General features: G+C 55.5%; 2 protein-coding genes across 2 annotated transcripts; one reads left to right on the top strand and one right to left on the bottom strand.

The window, feature by feature from the left end:
- Positions 1-4,535: 4,535 nt before the first annotated feature.
- Positions 4,536-7,764, bottom strand: CFAP184 (cilia and flagella associated protein 184). The gene is made up of 2 exons (XM_072735175.1): positions 7,217-7,764; positions 4,536-7,126 (listed from the first exon to the last, which is right to left on the bottom strand). The coding sequence occupies exons 1-2, from the start codon at positions 7,724-7,726 to the stop codon at positions 5,885-5,887; spliced, it is 1,752 nt and encodes a 583-aa protein (XP_072591276.1). The 5' UTR covers positions 7,727-7,764; the 3' UTR covers positions 4,536-5,884.
- A 483-nt stretch (positions 7,765-8,247) lies between these two features.
- TADA2B (transcriptional adaptor 2B) lies at positions 8,248-22,495 on the top strand. Its single transcript, XM_025999740.2, has 2 exons — positions 8,248-8,583; positions 20,046-22,495. Exons 1-2 carry the CDS (start codon positions 8,314-8,316, stop codon positions 21,036-21,038), a joined length of 1,263 nt encoding a protein of 420 aa, XP_025855525.1. The 5' UTR covers positions 8,248-8,313; the 3' UTR covers positions 21,039-22,495.
- Positions 22,496-24,314: the final 1,819 nt, after the last annotated feature.

Raw genomic sequence — 24,314 nt, forward strand, 5'->3', positions numbered from 1 at the left:
GTTATGTTAATTTGGTGGAGGTATTTGGGAGTTGAGTGTGCCCCTCGCAAGCTGAAGGGACCTCCCACTTGGGGACCCTGTGTCTGCTAGGCTGGCCGCCACCCATCCCGCTGCCCAGCCCCCCCAGCCGCTGGGCTGCTCACTCTCCTGGGAACCTGCTCCAGGCCTGGGCAGCCCCCCAGCACCCCTGATGACTGTGGGCTGCTCCTGTGCTCCTGGGCCGTGTGCCCCCCCCCCCCAGCTCTGCTGCCCCACAATAGTGGCTGTGAGCGTGGAGTGGTTCGAGGGGCCACGTGTGTCACCGGTGCCTGTTATGCCAGTTGTTGGGGCTGAGTGCTGGAGGCCCAGGGAGAAGCCTGCTGAGTCCCAGCCCGAAGGTTCCACGTGGAGCCCTGAGGGCTGCTGCCACCTCTTCTGTCCCCTGGTCCCCCTGGGGAGTCCCTGTTCCTCCACTGTGCGCCCAAGCGCTGCTGCCCCTCCTGCATCAGGAGGCCTAGGCCCATGCTGGGGAACTCAGTACCCTCCGCTCCGTGACGGGTCTCCCGGCCTATCCTCCCCAGAGACTGCACAGCTCCGGTCAGGGTGTTTGCACCCGGGTCTTGGGCCCCTGGCACAGGGCTCCCATCTTTCTCACAAGGGGATGCCCCGGCAGCCCTGGTCTACTGCGAGAGGCTGTGGCCCATGAGGGTGGCCGTGCTGGACAGCAGCCGTGTCCTGGGGCTTGGCTGCCTCATCTGCACCAGGCCTGGCTCAGATGTGCGACTGGCTTCATTTCTCTCCACAGCAGCTCCGACACCGTCCCTGTTCAGAGGTGACGCGGACAGCTGATCTGCTAGGGTTCCGGCTGCCACTTAGCCACAGGGCTGGGGTTCAGACTCCGGCCTGCTGGCTCCTCAGCCCTTCCCGACCTCTCCCCAGGGAACAGGTTTACTCTGGGGCCTTTAGAAGCCTTCCTCCTCTCGCCCTGGCCTCAACTCCCAAGGGTGGTGTTTGGGGCGAGGCCTGGATTCATTCACCTGAACCCCTTCTGAGTGCAGGGCGCCAGCCTGCTGAGAAGGCCGCAGCCACACATGACTGCAGCGTGGGGAGGGCCTTGGGGATGCACCTGCCGTGGGGGTAGAGGTTGTGGACTGTCTTCCCAAGAGAAACCAGGGGGCCGGCAGTTCAGAGACCACTACCTGAAGTGTGGAGCCTGCCACAAAGGCCCAGGGAGGGAACAGGGTTCTGCCCCAGTCCAGGGCAGGGACCAAGTTGGAACTTGAGATGAGCCAGTGGTCGGCAGAGGGAAGCCTCAGAGCCAAGGTGGGACCCAGGCAGGAGCTCGCCGCCACTGAAAGTCCCCAGGTGCTTCCAAGAGACCTGCAGCCCCTCTGTGAGCACCACCTCACCTGCAGCCAGCTTGCTCTAGAAGGTTGCTGCTCCCCTGGGCCCGGCCACACCAGGCCCCTTCTCCCAGAATGCCTGAGGCCGTGGAGGGAGGGGCAGTGGCCAACCTCCCCCCTGGCCTGACCTGAGTCTCTCCATTCCTCTTAGACACCATTCCTGCGGCTTTTTGGCACCACTCTGGAGCTCCTGGTAGAAGCTGCTCCAGCCAAAAACAACTGTTGCAGGTCTCATTCAGTTTGAGGTCAGAACAGGAATATTAAAATTCTCAAAAAAAAAAAAAAAATCTCTAAGCCTCTTGTTTCTTTTCTGTAACCAGAGGTAAAAAGGGTAAAAGGTACCACCCATCCACTGGCTGGTGAGGATTAGAGTAAGGTGTTGAATTAGGGACGCCTGGGTGGCTCAGTGATTGAGCATCTGCCTTTGACTCAGGGCCTGGTCCTGGGGTCCTGGGATCGAGTTCTGCATCGGGCTCCCTGCATGGAGACTGCTCCTCTCTCTTCCTGTGTCTCTGCCTCTCTGTGTCTCATGAATAAAAATCTTTTTAAAAAAATGAATTGTGTCATTAAGAGAAACCCATCACCATAGGTGGCTAGAATCATGCTTTTGACAGGTCAACTTTTGGTATCTGAACTCTTGAACTTAGGAATTTTAAAAATTGGTATTTTCCCCCTAATTATTAAAAATGCACGATTGTTGTATATAATTTGGAAATACAGAGAATGAAAATGGTAATTTCACCACCTGGGGAAGAGCTACTTTTTTTTCACATACTGATTCTTATAAATTTTTACCCATTTTACAAGGGACATGTTGAGGTTTGGAAAGGTGGAGTGTTTGTCCCAGGTCACAATCGGAGGAGATGAGAAGCCGGGTCAGCCTGATTCCAAAGGCCTTATTTGCAAGTGCTACCCTGTCTTCCTCCTGGAGGCACCTCTGTACTCATCGTTGGCATCCTTTGGGTGAAATATTAGAAGCCTGCATCAGTTAAAGAGTTGGGGGAGGGGGACGCCTGGGTGCCTTAGTTGGTTGAGTGTCTGCTTTTGGTTCAGGGCGTGATCCCGGAGTCTGGGATCCACATCGGGCTCCCTGCAAGGAGCCTGCTTCTCTGCCTGTGTCTCTGCCTCTCTCTGCGTATCTCTCATGAATAAATAAAATCTTTAAAAAAATAAAACAGGGGATCCCTGGGTGGCGCAGCGGTTTGGCGCCTGCCTTTGGCCTAGGGCGCGATCCTGGAGACCCGGGATCGAATCCCACGTCGGGCTCCCGGTGCATGGAGCCTGCTTCTCCCTCTGCCTGTGTCTCTGCCTCTCTCTCCCTCTGTGTGTGACTATCATAAATAAAAATTTAAAAAAAAATAAAACAAGTTCCAAAATGAGGTGTGTTAACTCTGCTGTGATTTTATCAGGCAGGCATCCCCAATCAGTGGCAAAAATCTAAATTATGGCTTCAGACCAACTTACAGAAAAAGAAAGCAGGTTTCTCCACTTAGGTAATTTTAAAATCTCAAACGTGGTAAGTCACCAGAAACAACTTTCACCTACCAATGAAAGCGGTTTCCTTTTCAGATGCCTTGGCAAATTGTACATAGGTTGTGTGTGATTCCCTTCCTGCCCTTGCTGTGACAGCTGCCCGTGACACCGAGGGGAACACTTCCAACTCAGACCAATTTTATTTTATTTTTTTAAAATAAATTTTTATTTATGATAGAGAGAGAGAGAGAGAGAGAGAGAGAGAGAGAGAGGGGCAGAGACAGAAGCAGGCTCCATGCACCGGGAGCCCGATGTGGGATTCGATCCCTGGTCTTCAGGATCACGCCCTGGGGCAAAGGCAGGCGCCAAACTGCTGTGCCACCCAGGGATCCCCTCAGACCAATTTTAAAAAGAAGTCATGAGGGCAGCCTGGGTGGCTCAGCGGATTGGCGCCGCCTTCAGCCCAGGTCATGATCCTGGAGACCCGGGATCGAGTCCCATGTCGGGCTCCCTGCATGGAGCCTGCTTCTCCCTCTGCCTCTCTCTCTCTCTCATGAATAAATAAAATCTTAAAAATAGTCGTTTCACATAACGCCTCAGATTTTATTGTGCCTCCATTTTGCAGGCCCTCTCTTTTGGCAAGGAGAGGACAAAAATCTTTAGCCTTTGATTTCAGAGATTTCTAGTCCAGCTGCCCCATCTTATCTTTCTAGAGGGAGGCAGGCTACCTGCTAGAATGGACTGTTTCCTCGTTGGTTCTACTTCTGGAGAGCTCCTCTACCTGTGATTATTTTGTCTCATATAGGACTTAGCAGCAGCTGCCTACCCTAGGCATTCAAACAACACTTAGTGCCAGAAAACGAGAATGCCATGACGTTGGCGTGTTCATAAGCCAACAAACTATTGAGCATTGATTATGATTACGTGCTAGGCATCGAGCTGGCTCTGAGGGAGAATCGAAGTCCTTACTTCCCGGGCCTCTGTCTCACTGGGGCCCAGTGGGTGAAGCACACAGTCACAAAGCAGTGAGTCAGAGACTGGGATGGGGCACGCCAGTAAGACTTGGGGCGGCAGGGGTGGTGTCTGTGGCATCCTTCCTCAGAGGCGAGCTAAAGAAACACTTCATGAATGGGTTGCTATTTCGTCATCAGGAGCTCTCCTACAATTTAATTAGAGGGAGCCTCATTAGTAATCAACAGAAGATTATTTATCTTCTAATTAATTGTAACATCTCTAGCATGAGATAATGTGGTAATTTGAGAGAACACTGGTAACGTTGCAGCTGAAAGCAATGCCAGCTTCATCTGTCTCTGTATCTTGTGCTCTCAAGAGGCCTGTCTCTCCCGGGTTCGAGGTTGGTGAGGGGGTGCTTGGCTCAGGCTGGGTAATGGCCAGTGGGGCAAGGTCAGCTGAGAATACCTGCTCTCCCCCTAGTGAACCAAAGGGACAGACGGTCTTGCAATGACAGTTGCTTGCTTGGGGAAGGCCTCAAACACATTGTCAGGTTCACTTTGAAGCCTTCCCGACCACAAGAACCCCCTGGGCCTGTGCAGCTTTTGGCAGGAGGCATAATAGAGCTGTATTTGGGGGTGATTTCCTACTTTCCTTTGGACTTGATGAACAGGGTGGAGGGAAGACGACAATTGTAGAGGAGAAAGATGGGAGCGGGAAGTAGATGCATTTTACACCCCTCATTGTTACGTCTGTGTGGTTTGGTAAGTGTGATCCTATAAACGAGTGTATCCAAGCTATGAAAGTTAGAAAAGGAATTTAGTCGTTTATTGGCTTCAAAGGGAACACATTTTATGAAACAATCGCATCACTAAAAGAGAAAGTAATTGTGACATTCTCCCGAGGAACTGACCCATCTGCCTAGAGGGGGCTTCCTACCATTCTTTACAGGTGTTCAGCACCAAAAACTAGATCACCCTTCTTAGGACCTACTTAAGCTTAGGGATGGGAGAATGCTTCTGAACCCAAATCTACACGTCCTGAAGTTCAATTTAAAATGAAAAAGAAATGAAAACAGGCCCCTAGCTCCAAGAGCACCAAGGAAAACTGGAAATGTAATCACTGATTCTGGATTAAAGAGGTAGACCTATCAGGTATTTCCTACATTGACACAAGGAATAACAGACATTTTAATATTTGATACAGAGTAAAATCATGTGCAGAGTGCGGTCCTGTTGCCAAGGTCCAAAAAAATCTTGCCTGGAACAAAAGGCTTACAGTCAACAGTCACTACTCTGCATATTTTGCACCTGGCCAAACACCATACAATTATCATTTTGTCTTCATTGGAAAACAAAATGTCATGTTTTTGTATAGATAAATGCGTCTCTTTAGAAGATCCAAGAAAACGTTTCATTAGAATCGCAGATGGTCATCGAGCCAGAAACAAACGTTAACGGTCAAGCCGACCGAGCCTCCTCTCCTGGAAAAAGGAAAGATGAACCTTAGCTCCTTTTCCTAGTTATCATTTCTCCTGTCTGCCTCATCCTGTTCATTACCTCAAAGCTGGTGCTGCTTACATACGTTAGATTCATCTGAGGAAATTAGCGAGCTTTGAGTTGAGGATGCGACTCAGGACTACATTTATAAATTCAAAGGGGCTTTAATAATTCACTTAATGCACAGGAACTTTCTTGGTCCCCTGCCCATTTGTTGAACCCTCTGACATATGGAAGAGGAACAATTTTCTTCAGGATCAGGTTCTTGAGATTATGGAATTGCTCAGATACAAAAAGGCTTCTGATAGCTTTTTATGAGCAGCCAGGTCCATGAAGTCATCCCTGTTGTTTCTCTGGACCTATTTTATATTTTACTCAACCCCACGTAAAACCGATTACTAATCCAGTTTTGTTCGGGACTCATTTAGAGGTTGAAAATGATGAGATTTATGCAAAATATAGCTCCAGTCCCTGGATCACAGGCCTTTTAAAGAAGGGCCATACATGGAGAATAAAAGTTAACTCAGGATAAAAGTTGCTGAGATCAAAGATGTTCTGGGGACTCTCCTGTCGTCAGTGTTAAGACGGGAGAAAGGCTTTGGCTTCCCTGATCTTCTGCTTCACGCCCCTGCAGGACATAGTAAGCCCTGCGTGACGGCGTTTCAGGGACTCTAAACGCTGCTTGAGCAGTTCCGTCTTGTCCACCTTCTCTTCCATGTCCTGAAGGAGCAGCTCCTTGCCCAGAAGCCCACATTTCTGGTTCAGCTTGGTGTTGTCAACCCGCAGGCAGTCCCGGGCTTGCTTGGTCCTGGTCAGGATGTCCCTCCTCAGGGCCACCCGGGCCTCAATTTCCAAAAGCTGTGTCTTCTTGCATGCGTTTTCTACATCCACAAAATGTAACTTCTCCTTCACGTGGGTTATTATTTGCACATTGTTGGTCACCTTGTTGTGCAGTTTTAAAAGTTCCTCATTTCGCTCCTCGACTTTTTCATTGAAGGTCTGGTTCTCAATCTTAAGCTGCTCAAAATCAATGAGGAGCAGACCCTCCGTCAAGTCCTCCTGGGCCCTCATCCGGGTTTCAAAATGCATCAGGCTCTGCTTCAGCTGCACGTTCTCTAGTCTCACAGCACTCATCTCCTTCTCCTTCTTATCCTCCAGCGCCTGGATCTGCTCCACCTCCCGCAGAGCCGCCTGGCGACCGCCACGCATCCGACAGCTGCCCATGGCCTGCATCACCACCTGCTTCTTGAGCGCCTGGAAGCCTCGCCACTCCTTCTCCACCCTGGAGAGCTCCTCCCTGCACTGCTCCTTCAGCTGGCTCAGCTCCTGGTGATACCAGTCCAGGTCGTCTAAGCCCTGCTTCTTCAGCTCCTCCAGCATGGCCAGATGGTGGAGGTAGGCTTGCTCTTTCTCTGGGGCATCCGGCTCCGGGCCCTTGTCGGGCACCTCGGCTGCTTCCAGACCCTTCTTCTTGCGCAGCGCCTCAGAGATCTTGTGCTGCAGGTACAGGTTGTAGCGCTGGTAGCTGCTGCGCTCCATCAGCAGCGTCTGGTACTGTTCCAGGAGCTCAGCGCGCAGCTGCTCTTCCTGCAGCCTCTGCATGTCCTCGGGCCACCCTTCATCCTCGTCCACAGCCTCACCGCTCTGCTTTTCCTTGTCTTTCGCCGGGCTTCCTCGCACGCCCCTCTCCTCGATTTCCGGGCTCTCCTCGCCCTCCTCCTCCCCGTCCCGCTCAGCCTCTTCCCGGCCGGCGGTGGACAGCGGCAGAGACACGGCCGAGGTGGCTTCCTTCCTCCTCCCCTCGACCGCCGGTGCTGCCGCCTCCTCCCCCGCCTCCCCCTCCTCCCCCTCCTCCCCCTCCTCCCCCTCCTCCTCCTCCTCCTCCTCCTCCTCCTCCCCCTCCCCCTCCGCCGAGTCCGCCGCCCGCTCCTCGGGCTCCGCGGGCCCGCCTTCGGGCCCCGGCTGGGCTGTGTCCTCAGGCCCGGTGTCGGCCGGCTCCCCGGGCTCCCGCGGCTCCGGTTCGGCCTCAGCCTCGGCCGGCTCCCCCGACTCCCCGGGCCCCGCCTCGCCCGCAGCCTCGGTGGCAGCCGGCGGCTCCCGGGGCTCGGCGGGCTCGGCGGGCTCGGCGGACTCGTCCTCGGCGGCGCCTCCTTCGGAAACCTCTACGGTCCCCGGCTCCGGCCCCGGCTGCGGCCCCGGCTCCGGCTCCGGCTGCGGCTCCGGCTGCGGCCCCGACTCCGGCTGCGGCTCCGGCTGCGGCTGCGGCTGCGGCCCCGGCTCGGGCTCCGGCTGCGGCTCCGGCGGTTCGGCCGGGGAATGGGGGCCAGAGATGGCCTTGGTCCCGGACGGCCCCGGGGACAGGCTCCCCACATCTCCGCCTTCGCCCCTGGGGTCCCGGGGCTGCTCGGGGCCGCCGTCCATCTCCCAGCACCTCGGCTGGCCGGGCGGATCCCCGACGCCTGCTGTTGGGTTTCCAGGGGCAACCAGGGGCGCGCGCGGTGGGCCCGCCGATTGGCCAAAGGGCAGGCCGACGCCCGGCGCCTTCGCCCCGCCTCCGGAGCGAGCGGGCCAATGGGAGGCGGCGAGCGGGCGGCGGGAGGCGTTGATTGGAGGAGGGCGCGGGCTCGCGCCGCGCGGCCTTCCCGCCCATTTCCCAGCGCCCCGCCCGGGGCCGGGAGGCCGAGAGGCGCTGGGAGGGGCGGGCGGCCGGCGGCGAGGGGCGCGCAGGCGCAGGCGGCGGGCCGGGCCCCCGCGAGGTGGCGCGCACGGGGCGCCTGCGCGGTGCGGCGGCGGCGGCGGCGGCGGCGGCGGCGGCCGGCGCGAGGGCGCCTGCGTGCTGAGGCGGGACGCGGCCCGGCGGGCCGGCTCCGGCGGCGCCTGGGCGGGGCGGCGCGGTGGCGGCGGGCGCGGGTGGCGGTTGCTCGAGCGCGGCGGCGGGCGCGGGCGGCGGCGCGCTGACGGCGGCGGGCGCGGGCGCGGGCGCGGGCGCGGGCGGCGGGCGGGGGAAGATGGCGGAGCTCGGTAAGAAGTACTGCGTGTACTGCCTGGCCGAGGTGAGCCCGCTGCGCTTCCGCTGCACCGAGTGCCAGGACATCGAGCTGTGCCCCGAGTGCTTCTCGGCCGGCGCCGAGATCGGCCACCACCGCCGCTACCACGGCTACCAGCTGGTGGACGGCGGGCGCTTCACGCTGTGGGGGCCCGAGGCCGAGGGCGGCTGGACCAGCCGCGAGGAGCAGCTGCTGCTGGATGCCATCGAGCAGTTCGGCTTCGGAAACTGGGTGAGCGGCGACGCCGGCACCTGCTCGCGCCGGGCTGGGCGGGGGCGGGGGCGGGGGCGGGGGCTCTGCGGGCGGGCGGCGTGCGGGGCCCGGGTGGCGGCCGCGGGAGGGCCGGTCCTGCCCTGCCCGGAGGTGGCCCTGCGGCGCCCTCGCGTCCGGCCGCCCCGCGCCGCAGGTCCCGGTTGTGCCGGGCTCCCCGCCGGGCCGGGCCGTCCCGGAGGAGCGCTCGGAGGTCCTGAACAAAGGAGCACGGAGCTCCGGCGTTGGCCCCGGGCTTCGCCCCGCCACGGGGGCTGTGCAGAGGCCGAGCTGGGCGCGGAGGGCGAGGGGCTCCTGTAGGCCCGCGGGGTAGCGAGCGAGCTGGGCCCCCCGCGCCCACGGGGCCAGGAGGGTGTCCACCTGCAGGCACTCGCAGAAGCAGGGAGGGGACACGGGACCCCGGACCCTTCCTCCCGAGGTCCTCCTGCTTCCCTGAATCAGGACTCACTTCGTGTTGCTGCGGTGTCTCCAGCAGCCGCCCCTCCTCCTGGGCTCCCTGTGGAAGACTTTCCACACTTGCACCCTCATACCCAAGCCTGGCCTGCTTTCCTTTCCATAAAGTGAGCCAGCCTTCGGGGGCAAACCCCCCTGCTGCGGCCCAGGAATCCTTGCTCTTCTTTCAACTCTGCAGAGATGCACTGCTCTGCGGATCCTCACCTGAGCGCCCACAAGGTGACCGCCATCCTCTGAAATCCTCTTTTTGTCTGCAAGTGCCTTGGTGCACCTCGGGCCTCAGCTCTGTGCACATTGTACAAGGGCTCTGTGGAAAGAAGGGCAAGGGGCTCGTCTCGTCTTCAAGGGCCTTACAGTGTCAGAACCTTTTGAGTTCCAGCCTTCCACAGAGAGCTGCTGGCGGACCTCCTCGCCGCTGAGCCCACGGGACCCAAATCTCCCACCACCTCACACAGTTACGCAGACTGCAGACTCACGGCCATCCCTCCTCAGGTCCTCCTTCCAGGCTGCACCATCGCCAACGTATGTCCAGAATCTAACCAGAGCTCACGACCTTAGTCCAGGCTGGTGTTTATCTCTTGACCACTTCTGGGGCCTCCCAACTGGTCTTCCTGCTTCATCCCCGTGCCCTCCAGCCCATTCCGTAAGCCATAATCAGAGTGATCTTTGAAGACATGTCACATCACATCAGCCTTCAGTGGCTTCCAGGCCTCCTTAGGTTAAATTTCAGGGCCCACAGTGATCTCAGCTGTTACCCCCTTTATCATTTTTTATTTCTTCTGCTTAAAGTGCCCTTCTTCCAGATCGTGGCTCATGACAGGCCTTTCTGCTTCTGTCTCAGTACCTCCAAGAGGCTTCCTCTCTTCACTCCATTCTCACAGCCCTTATCTCTACAGCCCTTGCTAAAAATAGCTGAGGTGGCCTGAGAGCTTCGCTGAGTGCCAGGCACTGTGCTGGGCAGCACGTGTCTTGTGACCTCTTGCCGGCGGCCCTGTGCAGCAGGCTTTGAACCGAATAGTTTGACATCAGAGTCTGCTCCCTACAGCTTGTCTACCCTGCCTTCTCTGCGACTCTGTGGGCACACAAGGGAGGACCAAGCTCCTTCAAGTGTGTTGGAGGAAGCGTGGGGCAGGAAGGGGGGCATTCTCTAAAGCAGTGGTTTCGGAACTGGCCTGTCCATAGGAATCACCTGGGGAGCCTGTTAAAATGCAGATTCCTACTCCAAGCTAGCAGCAATCTCAGCCATTGCAGGAGACAGAGTTGGAGGAGAGGGACTTGGGCCTGGGTGCTGAGGGTCCTCTCTGCTGAACCCTCAGTGGGTGCCGGAGAACCCGTGGTGGGTGCTGGGGGAGGCCGGAGATTCTGCATGCTAACTGCACCTGGAGCGCTGCCAGGCTGCGGGCTCTAGAATCTAGCTGAGCTCTCTTGGGCCACCTGCTCTCGCCGCTAGACTCCATTGTGCTTCACCCGAGGCGCTCCGCAGCTCTGAGATGTGCAGTGCCCTTCCAAGCGGATTCCCAGATGTGTGCCCATAAGGGGTATGCCCCATGGACACCCTGTGTAGCCTGTGCCAGTCCTGAGTGACAAGTTAAAATACTTGTCTAGGATGCCCTGGCTTTACCATGAGAAAAGGTATCAGATGCAGGCCTGATTCCCAAGTCTGGGCCTTAACCTCTCCGTGTAAGACCATTAACTACAGTGGAGCAGAGGCTGGGAGCTTACTGGTGCAGCTAAAGGTATGGCTAGCCTGGAAGGACTCCTCGGGAGCAGAGTGTTGACCTGGTTCAGTGGGTGGTCCACGTATGGGATGAGAAGCGGGGAGGTGACCAGGGGGCGGGGTGCAGTGTGGAGAGAGAGCACACAAGTCAGTGGCAGTGATGTAGAGGAAGGTGAGCCTGTTCGCTCTCATTTTTCAGTTGGCACATGTGACCTGTCCCCTTCAGGTGGCACTGCTTTGTGTGGGATTCATGGGGGTGGGGCGGTTTCAGCAGGCCTGGGGGAGAGGCTGCAGCTGAAGGCTGGGGCCATTTGCTCACATTCTTCCTGGGGCTGAAGTACGGGGTCCTCCAGGTGTGGCTGAGGGATGCTCGCTGTGAGCCCGGAAAGCTCTGACACCAAGCCCATGCCTTTGAGGCAGGGTATGGAGATGCCTATGAATAGGACAGTGGGAAAGGGTTGGCAGGTGGACAATGAGCCAGTCACATAACCGGGGGTATTGAGACTCGACACAGCCAGTTTTGTGGTGGGTGCTACTTACGTTCAGAGTTAGAAGTTCCAGATCTCGCTGGAGAGTGCTGTGGTTGCTGAAGGAACGTGGCAGAGCCAGAAGTTGATGCAGGTCCTCTGACTCCATGCCCATAACCATCTTTTTCACTGGTTCACTGAGTGTGGGCAGACTCCCCTGAGGTGTCTCAGATTCCTGGGGGCCTCCTGGATCTCCTGAACTGGCATCTGTGTGCGTGAGGTCTGGAAACGTTTATAGAATGACACCCCCCGCCCCCCACCCCGCGCAGTTCCGATGGGGCCCTTGGAGCCCTGTTGGAGAAGCATGGAGTCCTTCACTTCTCCCCGAGGCAGGAGGCCCTTCCGAGTATTGGTGGGAATGGCCCATCACAGGCCCATCCTGCCAGCCTCCTGAGCCAGGGTTCTTAGCTGCTGTTAAGGGGCGGGGGGGGGGGGGGTGGTAAAGAAGGAGCCTGAATAGAGAAAGTAGCTAGAAGCCATAGGGTTATGCAGGGCAGTGGTTTTCAAACTGCAGCGGGCTTTACAACACCCTGGAGGGCTTGTGGAAACACAGGTCGTGCCCAGCCCCCCTCCTGGCTCTGCGTTGGTAGATCTGGTCTGTCTGGGGTCCACATGAGAATTTGCCTTTCTAACAACTTCTCGGGTCATGCTGGTCCAGGGACCCTACTTTCAGGCCATCGATGTGGAGTAAGGCATGCCACTTTTTTTGTTGTAAAATATACATAACATTATTTTACCCATTTGTCTTAAGTGAGCTTTATGCCCATCGTGGGGCTCGAACTCACAACCCTGAGATCAAGAGCCTCAGGCTCTACCAACTGAGCCAGCCAGATGCTCCCTGTTTTAACCATTTTTAAGTGTCTGGTTCAGTGACATTAAGTACGTTCACACTCTTGGGGCCCCATCACCACCATCTGTCTCCAGAACTTTTTCATCATCACAGACAGAACCTGTTCCTGTTCTGCAACTCCTCCCGCTCCCCACCCCGCCATCCTTGGGGGCGCCCACCACCCTTCTTTGGGTCTGTTTGAATTGACTGCTCTGGAGACCTCACATAGAGGAATTCTAGAATATTTGTCCTTTTGTGATTAGTTTGTTTTGCTCAGCCTAACACCCTCAAGGTTCACCCATGCAGTGGGTGTCACAGTGTCCTGGTTGTCAATGGTTGAACAACACTGCGCTGTTTTTCCATCCATCTGGCTGCCGTGCATGTGGCTGCTCGGGCCTCTGACTGTGGGCGTCTGCTGGGCAAGCATAGGTGCGCACAGGTCTGTTGGAGCCCGTGATTGCCATTCCTGTGGCTCAGTATCTGGATGTGGCCTGGCAGGGCCACCTGTTTACCATCTTGAGGCCCCATTCTGCTCTTAGGCATGTCGTGAGGCTCTCTCTTGGGTTTATCTGACCAGAAAGGCTTCTGTCTCTTGGAGGGCCAGTCACAGTTGTGGGAGCTGGTTCATTCTCAGAGGTTAGAGAGGAGGTCAGGGAACCTGGCAGTGAGGCCTGTGGGACTCTCCAGGTAAACAGGTCCAGTGAACAGGAGCCGTGACCAAGGTAAGGAGGGTCCTTGGAATGGCTGGTGACCTGTAAGGACAGAGGACAAGCCACTGTTCAGAGGACAAGCCACTCTTCGTCATCAGCATCTGATGTGGGGCGTGGCACTGACCACCCGTGTGTGTGTGTGTGTGTGTGTGTGTGTGTGTGTGTGTGTGTGTTTGTTCACCCCCCCCCCTCCCGGTGAGGCAGGTGGCTGTCCTCTTCCCTCTGAGGATGACCAGACTGCATCTAGAGCAACATGGGGTCAGCTAGGAGAGGAGGGCAAGGTTGGCGACTGGTCAGGCGACACTGGCCCCGCAGGTGCTTGTCCCCCAGCCCAGGAGGAACAGGCGGGTGCCCCGCTGAGCTCCCTGCACAGACACTGCCCAGGAGGGAGGCCGCAGGGCTCTGGGCTGCTGCTGGATCTCCTGCTGCCACGGAGGCCGGCCCCTCCTCTTCCCTCTGGGCCTGAGCAGTCCCTCCTTGTCCCCTCCTTGTCCTTTAGGACAGAGCACCTCCCCCTGCTTCTCGTTCTTCCTGGTGCAGGCCTTGCTCCCTCCTGCTGCCTTGGGCTGCCACCTTGCCCAGGCTGCCCCCAGCTGTCCCTGAAGTCCCTGCTCACAGGCCCACTCTGTCTACAGACACTCCCCTCCCGCCCCCACCCCAGAGGCCACAGGTTGGGGTGCTGGGCCTTTTGGAAGCTTATGTCCCTTTGGAGCTTCTCGCTTTGAAAAAGAAGGAAGCCCCAGCTCCAAGTGTGGCTCCCAAGCAGTGGGGAGGAGAGGTGGCCCAAGAGGGGGCCACAGTGGCCCTCGATGCTCCTACATGGCAAGGGCACTCTGAGAAGCTAAAGGTAGCTGGCATTTTGGTGAAAGAGGCGGTTTGTACGTGAAGACTGAATGCCACTCTATGCCTGGGAGGAGGCAGCTAGTGCAGGGCCCCTGCCCTGTGCCCCAGATGACAGAGGTGGAGTGGCTGAGCAAGAAACATGGCATGGTGGTTCTGGGAGTGTGCCAGCCGGGTGTCTGGCCTTGCTCTGCGTTTTTAAAGGATCAGGAGGCATTTGATCACTGAGTTTTCCCTGTGGTGTGCACTGTGTCACCGCCGTGTGAGAGACCCTGTGGCGACAGGGCCAAGTGCTCTGGAGCCGAACTTCTATGGAAACCCTGAGGGCAGTGTCACCTGAGGTGGCTGTTCAGCTGACCAGTGGGGTGGGGGCCACTGATCTGGCCCATGGGGCTGCTGGGGGCCTGAGCTAGATGCTGCATGCAGCAGCACACACCTGCTCACTGTGACAGGTTGTTGTTTTTTTTTTTTTTAATGTATGATAGTCACACAGAGAGAGGCAGAGACACAGGCAGAGGGAGAAGCAGGCTCCATGCACCAGGAGCCCGATGTGGGACTCGATCCCGGGTCTCCAGGATCACGCCCTGGGCCAAAGGCAGGCGCTAAACCGCTGTGCCACCCAGGGATCCCACTGTGACAGGTTTTATTTCCTCCTTATGAGGCCATGTAATGGGAGAGATCGCAGGCCAGAGTGCTGGAGCCAGAACCTGCACCCAGCTCCCAGAGGGGATGACTCGATGACTCGGGTGTAGGGGAGGCCTGCATCCAGCCCTGGGGTAGAGGGGTCTAGCACAGGCTCTCAGAGGGGATGACCTGGGCGTAGGGGGCCCTGCACCCAGCCTTGGGGTAGGGGGTGCTACACAGGCTCCTGGAGGGGAAGACTTGGGCATGGAAGGTCTGCTCATGGCTTCCCAGTAGCAGCGTTAGAATGTGTGCATCACCTCTTCTACTGTAACCATCACTGGGCAGGTAGCAGTGGTGCTTCTGTGATTCAGATGAGGAGACGGAGGCACAGAGGTTAAGTCAGTTGTCAGGGGTCCTCAGCCGCTAGAAGCAGAGCTAGGACTGGAACCCAAGCCTGCGCACACAGAGAAAGGGTGCTTCCAGCAGGGTTCCAGAGTGTGTGGGGTCTGGCTCAGGCCCTCAGAAAGCACACCACGCAGACCTACCTCACAGGGCAGGGCGGCCTGCACCCTCAGACTTCAGGGACTTCGTCCTGCTGAACAAACATTTCAGGGGCTAACATAGAGTTACGGACTCAAAGTCTGCCAAGTAAAGCTGTTAAAAGATTGAAAAGATGCAGTTAATAATCTGTCACCATTTCACAGGAAGAAAGATGATCTTAGTACTGCCCACATAGGAGCGATGAATCTGGGAATGAAGGACTGTCCTTTGAATGGAAAAGTTTAGCTCTAAGGGAAACCCTGGCAGCGTCCCTGGGTTTTTAAAATCTCCCCTTGACCGTGGGCTCGCCCAGTGTGAGAGGTGGTGGGTGCACTGATGGGAGCCTCTAAATGTTGGTCATCAAGGAGTGACCCTGTGGGGTTTGCACTCATGGGGAGGGTGTGCAGGCACAGCAGCAGCAGACATCTGGGCGCAAAGCTGGAGGCGGCGGCGGGTCTGTGTGCAGGCCGCGGCACCCAGGCAGGGAGCATAGCAGCTCTGGTGCGGCCCACACGTTTCCTGGACTTCCTGTCCCTGCTCAGGTGCTGGCGGCCAGCTCCCGTGAGCCATGAAAAGGCCGGAAGGAGACCAGACCGGCCAGAGAAGCCAGGGGAGTCCTGACTTGCCGGGATGCTCACTTCCTGTCGTGGGGAGCCAGCATCCTGGTGGGGGTCGGGTGACCTCTGGGAGTAGTCGATGGCCCGTTCAGTATCCTACAGTGTATTTGCCTTCATTTCCCAGAGGGCTCTAGGGAAGCAGCATACCTCTCTTTATCTTTCTACAAGGGTGTTTTTTTTTTGTTTGTTTTGTTTTGTTTTTGTAATTTTATGCTTTTGTGAGCACAAAGGAACAGAACCTGTGATTCGGTTTCTGTGGACTGTGGGCTACTTAGCCGTGTGCTGCTGTGTGTTGGGGAAAGCCAGCTGTAGGATACAGTTGTGTTCCTTAATTTTGTACTTGACTCGAACTTGTCTCACTAAATCTGTTATCCTCAAGCCCACTTTGGTTGCTCCTGCCTGCCCATCTGTCTGTCGGCTTATCCATCTGCCTGCCTGTCATTCCCACCATCTGTCTGTCCATCCGTCTGTCATCTAGAGTTAGTGGAAACTGTGACCTTGAGCACGTGATGGGGAGGCCTGCCCTCCCAGTGCTCTGCTGCTGTCATATGTGACACGAGTACAGTGATGGGACCTTTGTGCCCCTCGCAGGAGGTGGGCAGATCTCGTGTGACTACTGCCACATGAGGATGGGAGAAGACACAGAGTGTGGTGGGCAGGCTGCAGGCCTGGAGTTGGGTGCTGTAGCTCCTGCTATTTATAATCATCTTTGAGAGTATGTGTCTCACTGTAATTTAGCTCCACCAAACCTGTTGGTCCTCTGGATTCTTGTTGGAACCAGAGCTGTGTATTGCTCTCATTTAGACTGTTCCATGGTGATCTTACTCTGTTTCAAAGTGATTGAAAAATTAGGGTTTTGTGTGTTTTGCTGGGCCTTTCTCAGTGGTCATGAAACTGACACGGCAGCTCCCGGGGGCGAGTCGCCTCAGCAGCAGTTCATGGCCAGTGTCCGTGCTGGCCTCGGCCTTTCAGCTGTTGTTGGGCAGCAAGTAAGCTTGACTGATGATGGCGATTCCTAGGCTCCTGGTGACGAGGCGCTAGCCACTCTGATCTGTGGCTTCATATATACTTATAATCAGGGCCCATCCGAGAGCCAGAGTCCTCTTGTTTATGCAGAGAGGGTCTGGGCCACTGAAGTGCCGGTGTACTTGTGCAGCTGGCTGGCCTGCCCAATGGCCGGGTGTGGGGCCCAGGCTGCGGGCGTGAAGTGGGAGAGATGCCTTGTGTTCCCAGCTGCGGTTGCCAGTCACCCTGCGTCCCTGTGGCCCTAGAAGGTGAATGTTCGCAGAACAAGACATGGCTGTGGTACCTGCCTGTGGCCGTAGTAGAGCAACCCGTCCCACCATGGCCAGGGGAGCTTTTCCACACAGCAGGAGAGTCATCACTTGAGTACTCTGTTTTCGTTTCTAATATTTAGATGTAAATCTCAGATTTCTAAACAGATAAGTATAAGGAAGAATTTAACTTTACTTTTTTAGGGGCACCTAGGTGGCTCAGTCGGTCAAGTGTCCAGCCCTTGATTTTGGGTCAGGTGGTGATCTCAGGGTTGTGAGGTTGAGCCCTGCATTAGGCTCTGTGCTCATTGTGGAGTTGGCTTGAGATTCTCTCTCTCCTGCCCCTCCTCTACCTCACTTTTTCTCTACAAAAATAAAAATTTAACTTTATTTTTAAAACAATTTATTTTTTATTTTTTATTTTTTAAAACCATTTTTATTTTAGATTTACTCAAAATGAAAAGGTGGTATGCAGAGTTCCTGTATATGTTCATCCTATAAGCCTCCTGAAATATTAGCATCTTGCACAGGTACTGTGTGGTTCCAGAGAGTAGGATGCTGACACTGACTCAGAGCCATTCACTTCTGCACAGACTGGTCTGGGGTCCCACCCAGGAGCCCCCAGTGATGTCGCTGACTTGTCTCCTCCAGTCCCAGTGGTTGTCTCTTGTGACTGTGACGCGTTTGAGGAGTGCTGGCTGGTATTTTGTAGAATGTTCCATAATTCAGGTTTGGCTACTGTGTGCTGGTGCTGAGGTGCCTGGTCCTGGGCCTGCAGCCATGAGTAGAGTGGGACAGGGTCACTCTTCAAATACTCCTCCCATTGGGGGATTTCTCCTTACAGTTTAGAATTGGATACAATATAAAGATGAAAACAGGCCATAAGCAGGTGCTTAAGCACAGTGGAGTGGCTCCTTCCCAGCTCAGCCCTGCTGTGCTAGGTGGCCTCTATAGTGTCTGGTGGCACAAGCACATAGCATCTTGTCTTCCAGACCTTTTGCACAACAGCAGTGATGAGTACACCCTCTTCTGTGGTGTGTTTCCAGCTGCCTTACGTGTGAGAGGGACCAGTTGCTGGGGAAGGGCAGTGTGTCCCGTGTGTCCCTACTTGGCTCACTGTTCTGAGGCTGCCTTGCAGTTTCCATCCTCTGCTCTTGTTCCCACAGTGTCAAAGTTGATGGGAAGAACCTCCAACAAATTACATACCTTGGTTTGGTCAGTTATGATTTAACTTTACTAGTAAGAATCCTTCTGTTTTTCAGGATTTAAGTTTTATCTGAAATGTGCTCTGAGCATCCAGTGATTTTTAACAGGCAGATTGCTGAGATTCAGGGTGAGCATTTTGTTGGGAGGGCAGCTGGTGGTTCTATATCCTCACTGGGCAGCCCGCTCTACAGGTCTTCTCATGGGGCCAGGGGTGGGGGCAAGGCCTGGGGCCCAACTGCCTACCCAGGCAAGCCTGGACTTGCAGCCTAGGCACCCCCCAGCCTCTGGTGAAGGGGCACCCCAGGTATCGCACCAAGGAGGCTCCCTGGACACTTGATTCTGAATCTGTAGTGGCTGTAGGCTTGTACAGAAGCTACAGTGAGGAGTGGAGAAGTCCGTTGGCAAGGCTAGGCCATACCTCTGACTGCACAGTCAGGCACTGGAAGCTCAGACCAAGCACTTGGGCATTTCCACTCTCTGGACACCATCATGAGGATGTCCTTTCCTCCTGAAAGGGCAGGTGTCAGGGATGGTATTTTTCCAGCAGAGCTCATCAGGGTGGAAGGATGCCCACCAGCCTTCTGGCCACTCTAAGTGGGACCTGAGCTGGGTCCCTCACTTGTGCAGAGTCCACTCCAGTGCACCAAGCCTCTACACCTTCTCAGTTGATGGTGCTTGGAGGAAGGGTAGGGCTGACTCCTTCCTCCTTTACTGGTACTAACTGGAGGCCCACAGATGGGAAGTGACCAGCTTGGGTCACACAGTGGCAGTGGATGCTGGGGACAGTTGTGACTTGGTTTGTTTTTTTGATTTTTTTGTTTGTTTTTTTAGGGTGGGGGGAGGCAAGTGCTCCCTGGGAAAATATAATGAACAGATTTGATGCAAGTAGTAATGTTTTAAAGAAGTTAACCTCGTACACAGTTCTTCCCCATAAGACCAGAATCTGGTGTGTGCTCACCTTCCTTTTCTCCAATTCTCAGAAAGGGTTGTCCCCCACTAGGCCCCAACACTGCCTGGGCCCCTGCCTTGGAGCCCTACCCTCAGCGCTCTGCATCTGGGGGAAGAGTGCCAGGCACTCCGTGTGCCTGAGGCCAGACCCAGGAACACTTCCCTCCCATAGCACCCAGTGAGTCATCTGTTGTCAGCCCGAGTTGATTGGCTGGTTTCTTGGGAGTCCAGTTTAGCCTTTAGGGGTGCAGAGACCAACCTGATCTTGTGGGGGGTGAGAGTGTTGTGGCGCAGAGTGGCTCGTGTGGGGCCCCAGTGGCGGCCAGAGCCACAGAGCAGAGTGCAGGGTGAGCAGGGCTGGGGGCAGGGGGCTGAGTGGCTGCTGGTGAATGAGTGCGCATTTTGGGCAGCTACTTTGTGAAGTGGCTTTAGCGGTTGACTAAGGAAGAGGCCTCTTGGCAGAAGGAAAAGATTGGGGGAGTTGTATAATTTCCTCTAGTTAATAACCCTGGTGTTCATGGGTCACCTTCTGTAGGAGTGAGCAGCACTCACAGTGTGTGGCAGGTTTCAGCTAGGGAACTATGGAGGCTGTCGTCAGTGACGGTCCCCACCCCTGCAAAAGGCATTTACCTGGTCCTCTGCTGCACCACCAGCCAGGAAAGGGACAGGCTGCCACCCCCTGCTCCCCTGGGGCCATGTCCGTTTTGGTTCCTAGAGGCAGGCAGCACTGCAGAACAGGTCTGTCCTGTGTTGGGAGCCATGGGTGGGGAGCCCTGGTGGCACCAAGAGAAGGCGGGGCACCTTGGGAGCTTGGGGGTCCCCCCCTCCAGTGCAGGCCAAAGTTGATGGCCAATTTATGTGAGCTCTGCTAGTCCTTTGTAAGAAGGACCCAGGAGAGATGTGGGTTCCGGAGTCCGTGCCCCTCCTGATCAGGCGGGGAGCCTCCCGGGATCTTCCCAGAGCACTAGCCCACCCCCGCGGCTCCTTCTAGGGTCTACAACCCTGTGGTGTGTCTGGCTCCAAAGAATGCGCCATCAAATACCCTTTGGGAGGGAGTATGACACGGACTGGAAGGGGTCCAGGGTGGACCTGGCGTTACCCTGACACTCGGAATAACCTGTAACCCCTGTCCTTATAGGAAGACATGGCTGCTCACGTGGGAGCTTCCCGCACGCCGCAGGAGGTGATGGAGCATTACGTAAGCATGTACATCCACGGAAACCTGGGGAGAGCCTGCATCCCTGACACCATTCCCAACCGGGTGACCGACCACACGTGCCCTGGCGGAGGCCCCCTGTCCCCCAGCCTCACCACCCCCTTGCCTCCCCTAGACATCTCGGTGGCCGAGCAGCAGCAGCTGGGCTACATGCCCCTGCGTGACGACTACGAGATCGAGTACGACCAGGACGCTGAGACGCTCATCAGCGGGCTCTCAGTCAACTACGACGATGAGGATGTGGAGATCGAGCTGAAGCGCGCGCACGTGGACATGTACGTGCGCAAACTCAGGGAGAGGCAGCGGCGCAAGAACATCGCCCGCGACTACAACCTGGTGCCCGCCTTCCTGGGCAAGGACAAGAAGGACAAGGAGCGGCCGGCCAAGCGCAAGGTCACCAAGGAGGAGAAGGAGCTGCGGCTGAAGCTGCGGCCGCTATACCAATTCATGTCGTGCAAGGAGTTCGATGACCTGTTTGAGGGCATGCACAAGGAGAAGATGCTGCGGGCCAAGATCCGAGAGCTGCAGCGCTACCGGCGCAACGGCATCACCAAGCTGGAGGAGTCCGCCGAGTATGAGGCGGCCCGGCACAAGCGTGAGAAGAGGAAGGAGAACAAGAGCGCCGCCGGTGCCAAGAGGGGCAAGGAGGATGGCAAGGACAGTGAGTTTGCAGCCATCGAGAACCTGCCGGGCTTTGAGCTCCTCTCGGACCGCGAGAAGGTGCTCTGCAGCTCCTTGAACCTGAGCCCCGCGCGCTATGTCACCGTCAAGACCATCATCATCAAGGACCATCTCCAGAAGCGACAGGGGATCCCCTCCAAGAGCCGCCTCCCAAGCTATTTGGACAAAGTCCTAAAGAAAAGGATTTTAAACTTCCTCACAGAGAGTGGGTGGATATCCAGGGATGCGTCCTGAAAGTGTGGGTTTGTGGGCAGCCACCAGGCGCTCTGAGCCCAAGGGACCTGGGCGAGGGAGGGAACAACATGCTTCCCCCCACTGTTGCTCCTTTTTTAAACAAAGTGAGTTCCTTTCTTTTAGGCTATAAATTCTTTTCCTGGTTCTCTGAAAGAAGCAATAGTAACGATTTTATGTCGGATCATGGGGGAAGCCGACATATGTATGTTTTAACTTAGTCCAAAAGTCATACCTTAAGATGACGATTTGCCTTTACATGTTCAGTTTGGGGACTATTATGAGATTGGGTCATTTCCTTTCGTGTCTTCCCTTTGGTACGCAACTCTTGGGCTGCGGGTAAAAGGGGCAGCTTTCCGCCGGCCCCGGTAGCCAGCTTGACCCTGTGACATGACCTTTGGTTGGCTGCCGGGGGCACCCCTGGGCCCCTCCCCCCCGGACACCCCAGCACAGCCCCAGCACGCCGCACTTTAGGTGGGGGCCAGGGTGGGGCAGGTGGGAGGTGAGGCTGGAGAACCACAGGATGTTTCCTTGGGAGCCTTAGAGGAAGAGTCAGGTCAAAGTGTCCACATGAGCTTCCCCCTGACTCTTGGCATCGAGAAGCTGGAGCTTGTCCTTTGGAGCCCCAAACTGCCCCTTGCCTCCTTTGCAGGGGGTAGAGCCTGCAGGCTCACCCAGCCCCTGGGCAGGCTCCCTAGTATGTGGAAGGGGCTCCAGAACTCTGAGCCAGCTTTCCAGGGGGCTGCTGCTTGCTGCTCCTAATACTTACAGGACTAAGTACCCCACTTGGGAGAACTCATTTTAGAAAACGGAATGCTGAGTTCTGGAGTCCACTTCCTCCAGGATTTTCACCGTGGTTGCAATAACCTTTTTCACCGAAGCTCTAGCCTTCTCCCTGCAAGCCTGGCTGAGCGTTGTATTTCAGGGGGTGTGCAGTGCCCTCTGCAGCCCAGCCAGGCTGGACTGGGCTGCCCCACAGCAGGCTCTGGCCAAGCAGGAAGGGAACCTTCAGGGTGAGACACTGTGTGTGGCTTCTCCAGTCCCGGTCTTGGATCCCTCAGCTTCCACTCCGCTTCCGCCCAGCCCTACTGTTTCTGCAGGGGCCCTCTTCTGTCGGGGGACACGGTACCTTCCTTCTAGAACTTGAGTCAGTTCTTTGCCTTCCTGCTGCTCAGGGTTGGTTCTCATGGTGAAGATCCCACTTTAGTTGGGGTGACTACAGACCCCCAGCACTCCCATTCTTCGGGGAGCTCATCCTGCAGCTCCTGCCCCATAGCGACCAAGAGACTGTTTACCTCCCAGAATGTTTGGGCTTGAAATTACATTAAAGCGAAGTTATTTGAAAGACAAAAAGACCCTCATCATTTCCAAGGACTTAATTAAGGTGCCTTTTCCTTTCTTTTTACATCCTCCTGTTCCCCAGGGTAAATTTTTCAGCATTAAATAAAACATTTCAAATACCTCGTCTGTGGCTTTAGTTGTAGCATACTGCATGCTGGCAGGAAGTGTTCCTGGTTAGCTCAGCCCAGGAGTTTGACAGAAGAAACAGAGAGTAGAGGTTGGACTCCTGAGGCCCCTCCATGTGTCCCCCTGCAGGGTAGCTGCTGTCCCCAGAGTGCTGGTTGGGTCTGCCACTGAGTGGTGATGGCGACGGGGCTTCGTTTTTACAGGGTCTTAGCCAGTGGTTCTCACTTGGGCTTCCTGGACCAGCAGCATCTCTGCCCTGGGAACCCGTTCGCAAACCTTAATGGGGGGGCCTTTGAGCTGCTGGGATGCTGGCTGGTTGAGCAGCGCTAGCTGTAGCTCCTCCGGGGCTTGTCACTCACCTATTTCCTCCATTAGGTTCCTGGTTTGGTAAGGTTCTCAATTTGGTATTTTATTATGAAATGGTTGCCCAACTTAAGCTTGAGAAGCACAAGGTCCCTGTAAACGAGTGGCCCAGGCTGACACAGGCTGTCCAATGGGAAATTCTGTGCTTAAACAGGTTTTCAGTATGTTATCTTTTTGGGGGTATGAAGAATTTCTTTAGGTTTGACAGTCTTAAAACTCCGTGAATGTTTAACTTAAAGTATTAGCAAGCTGTCACATGGAAAAGGTCACTTTGTCATTGGCTATCTCTTAGCCCCTTCCCTCCAGCTCTGTGGGCCACATCAGGCCTTCTCATGGCCCTTAAACCTCCATATTTAAAATGTGTCCCCTTAATTCCCAGAAATTAGGGTTTTTCAAAATTTAAACTGTCTTGGAGTCCAAAAAGCTAGATAATTCAGCAACTCAAAAGAATGCTCTCTGGATGGCCCACATTCCAAGGATATGTAAAAATGGTAACTACAATTTTTATCATTCTTTACACATTCAACAAATTGGGAACAAAGCAGTGTCATTGCTGCATGTTGGCGCGAGCCAGCTTGCAGGGTTAGGACGGGGACAGCATGTGACAGATTTTAGCTCAGCACTTCTGTGTCAAACCAGTTTTTCCTCCAAAGTAGGAGTTAAATTTGCCATTAGGCAGAAATCCCTTCACACCTGCCCTCCTTCCCTGCGAGCAGCAGTTCAGATGGGAAAGGGCAAGTCTTGCACAGATCCCGGTGGTGAAGGCCCAGTTGTCTGCACCAGATGTTGACGTCTGGGCTGAGGCCTGGCAAACCCTAGGCCCTGGACGGGAATGCGGTCACCAGGTCTGACCGCCCAGTGGAGGCAAAGCACATCCCCATCTGCCTCTGCAGCCTCCCAGTGATGGTGGCTCCAGCTGGACAAGGGAAGGGCTGCACACACTCAGAGAAATTCACTTGAAAATTACTTTATATAGTTTCAGTTTTAAGGAGTTGCAGGAAGGTGAAAGGAGAGCCTCACAGATGAAAAGTGGAGCTCTGACCCCAGTTGGGTTTTCTCAGGGCACTACACTGCCTGCAGTTCTGGGGCAAGTTTTTGACCAAGAATTTGAGATTGCTTATAGGAAAAGAAAAGAATATTTTGAAACGGTATAAATTAAAATTTTAATTATAGGAATACTACCTATATCTCTGAAAATTACGAGTAAACTGCCCCACCTTCTTTACGCAGTGAATGAACTTAATAGCATTGACCTTTAATCGCAGAAGTACCTATTAGCAGAGACTGGAAGGTGGTATTTTCTCTGCTTTATGACAGATTGCTCACTTGACTCTGTGTGAATGAGGAATGGCAGGGCCTACGGTGCGGTGTAGACCCATGGGTGATCTTGCCCAGCTTCTGAGTGTGGGCAGGCCCTTGCCTGGTCGCCAACCCGAGGCGCTGTGGGAC

Source organism: Vulpes vulpes, chromosome 14, assembly GCF_048418805.1.
Source record: "Vulpes vulpes isolate BD-2025 chromosome 14, VulVul3, whole genome shotgun sequence".
NCBI classification, from domain to species: Eukaryota; Metazoa; Chordata; class Mammalia; order Carnivora; family Canidae; genus Vulpes; species Vulpes vulpes.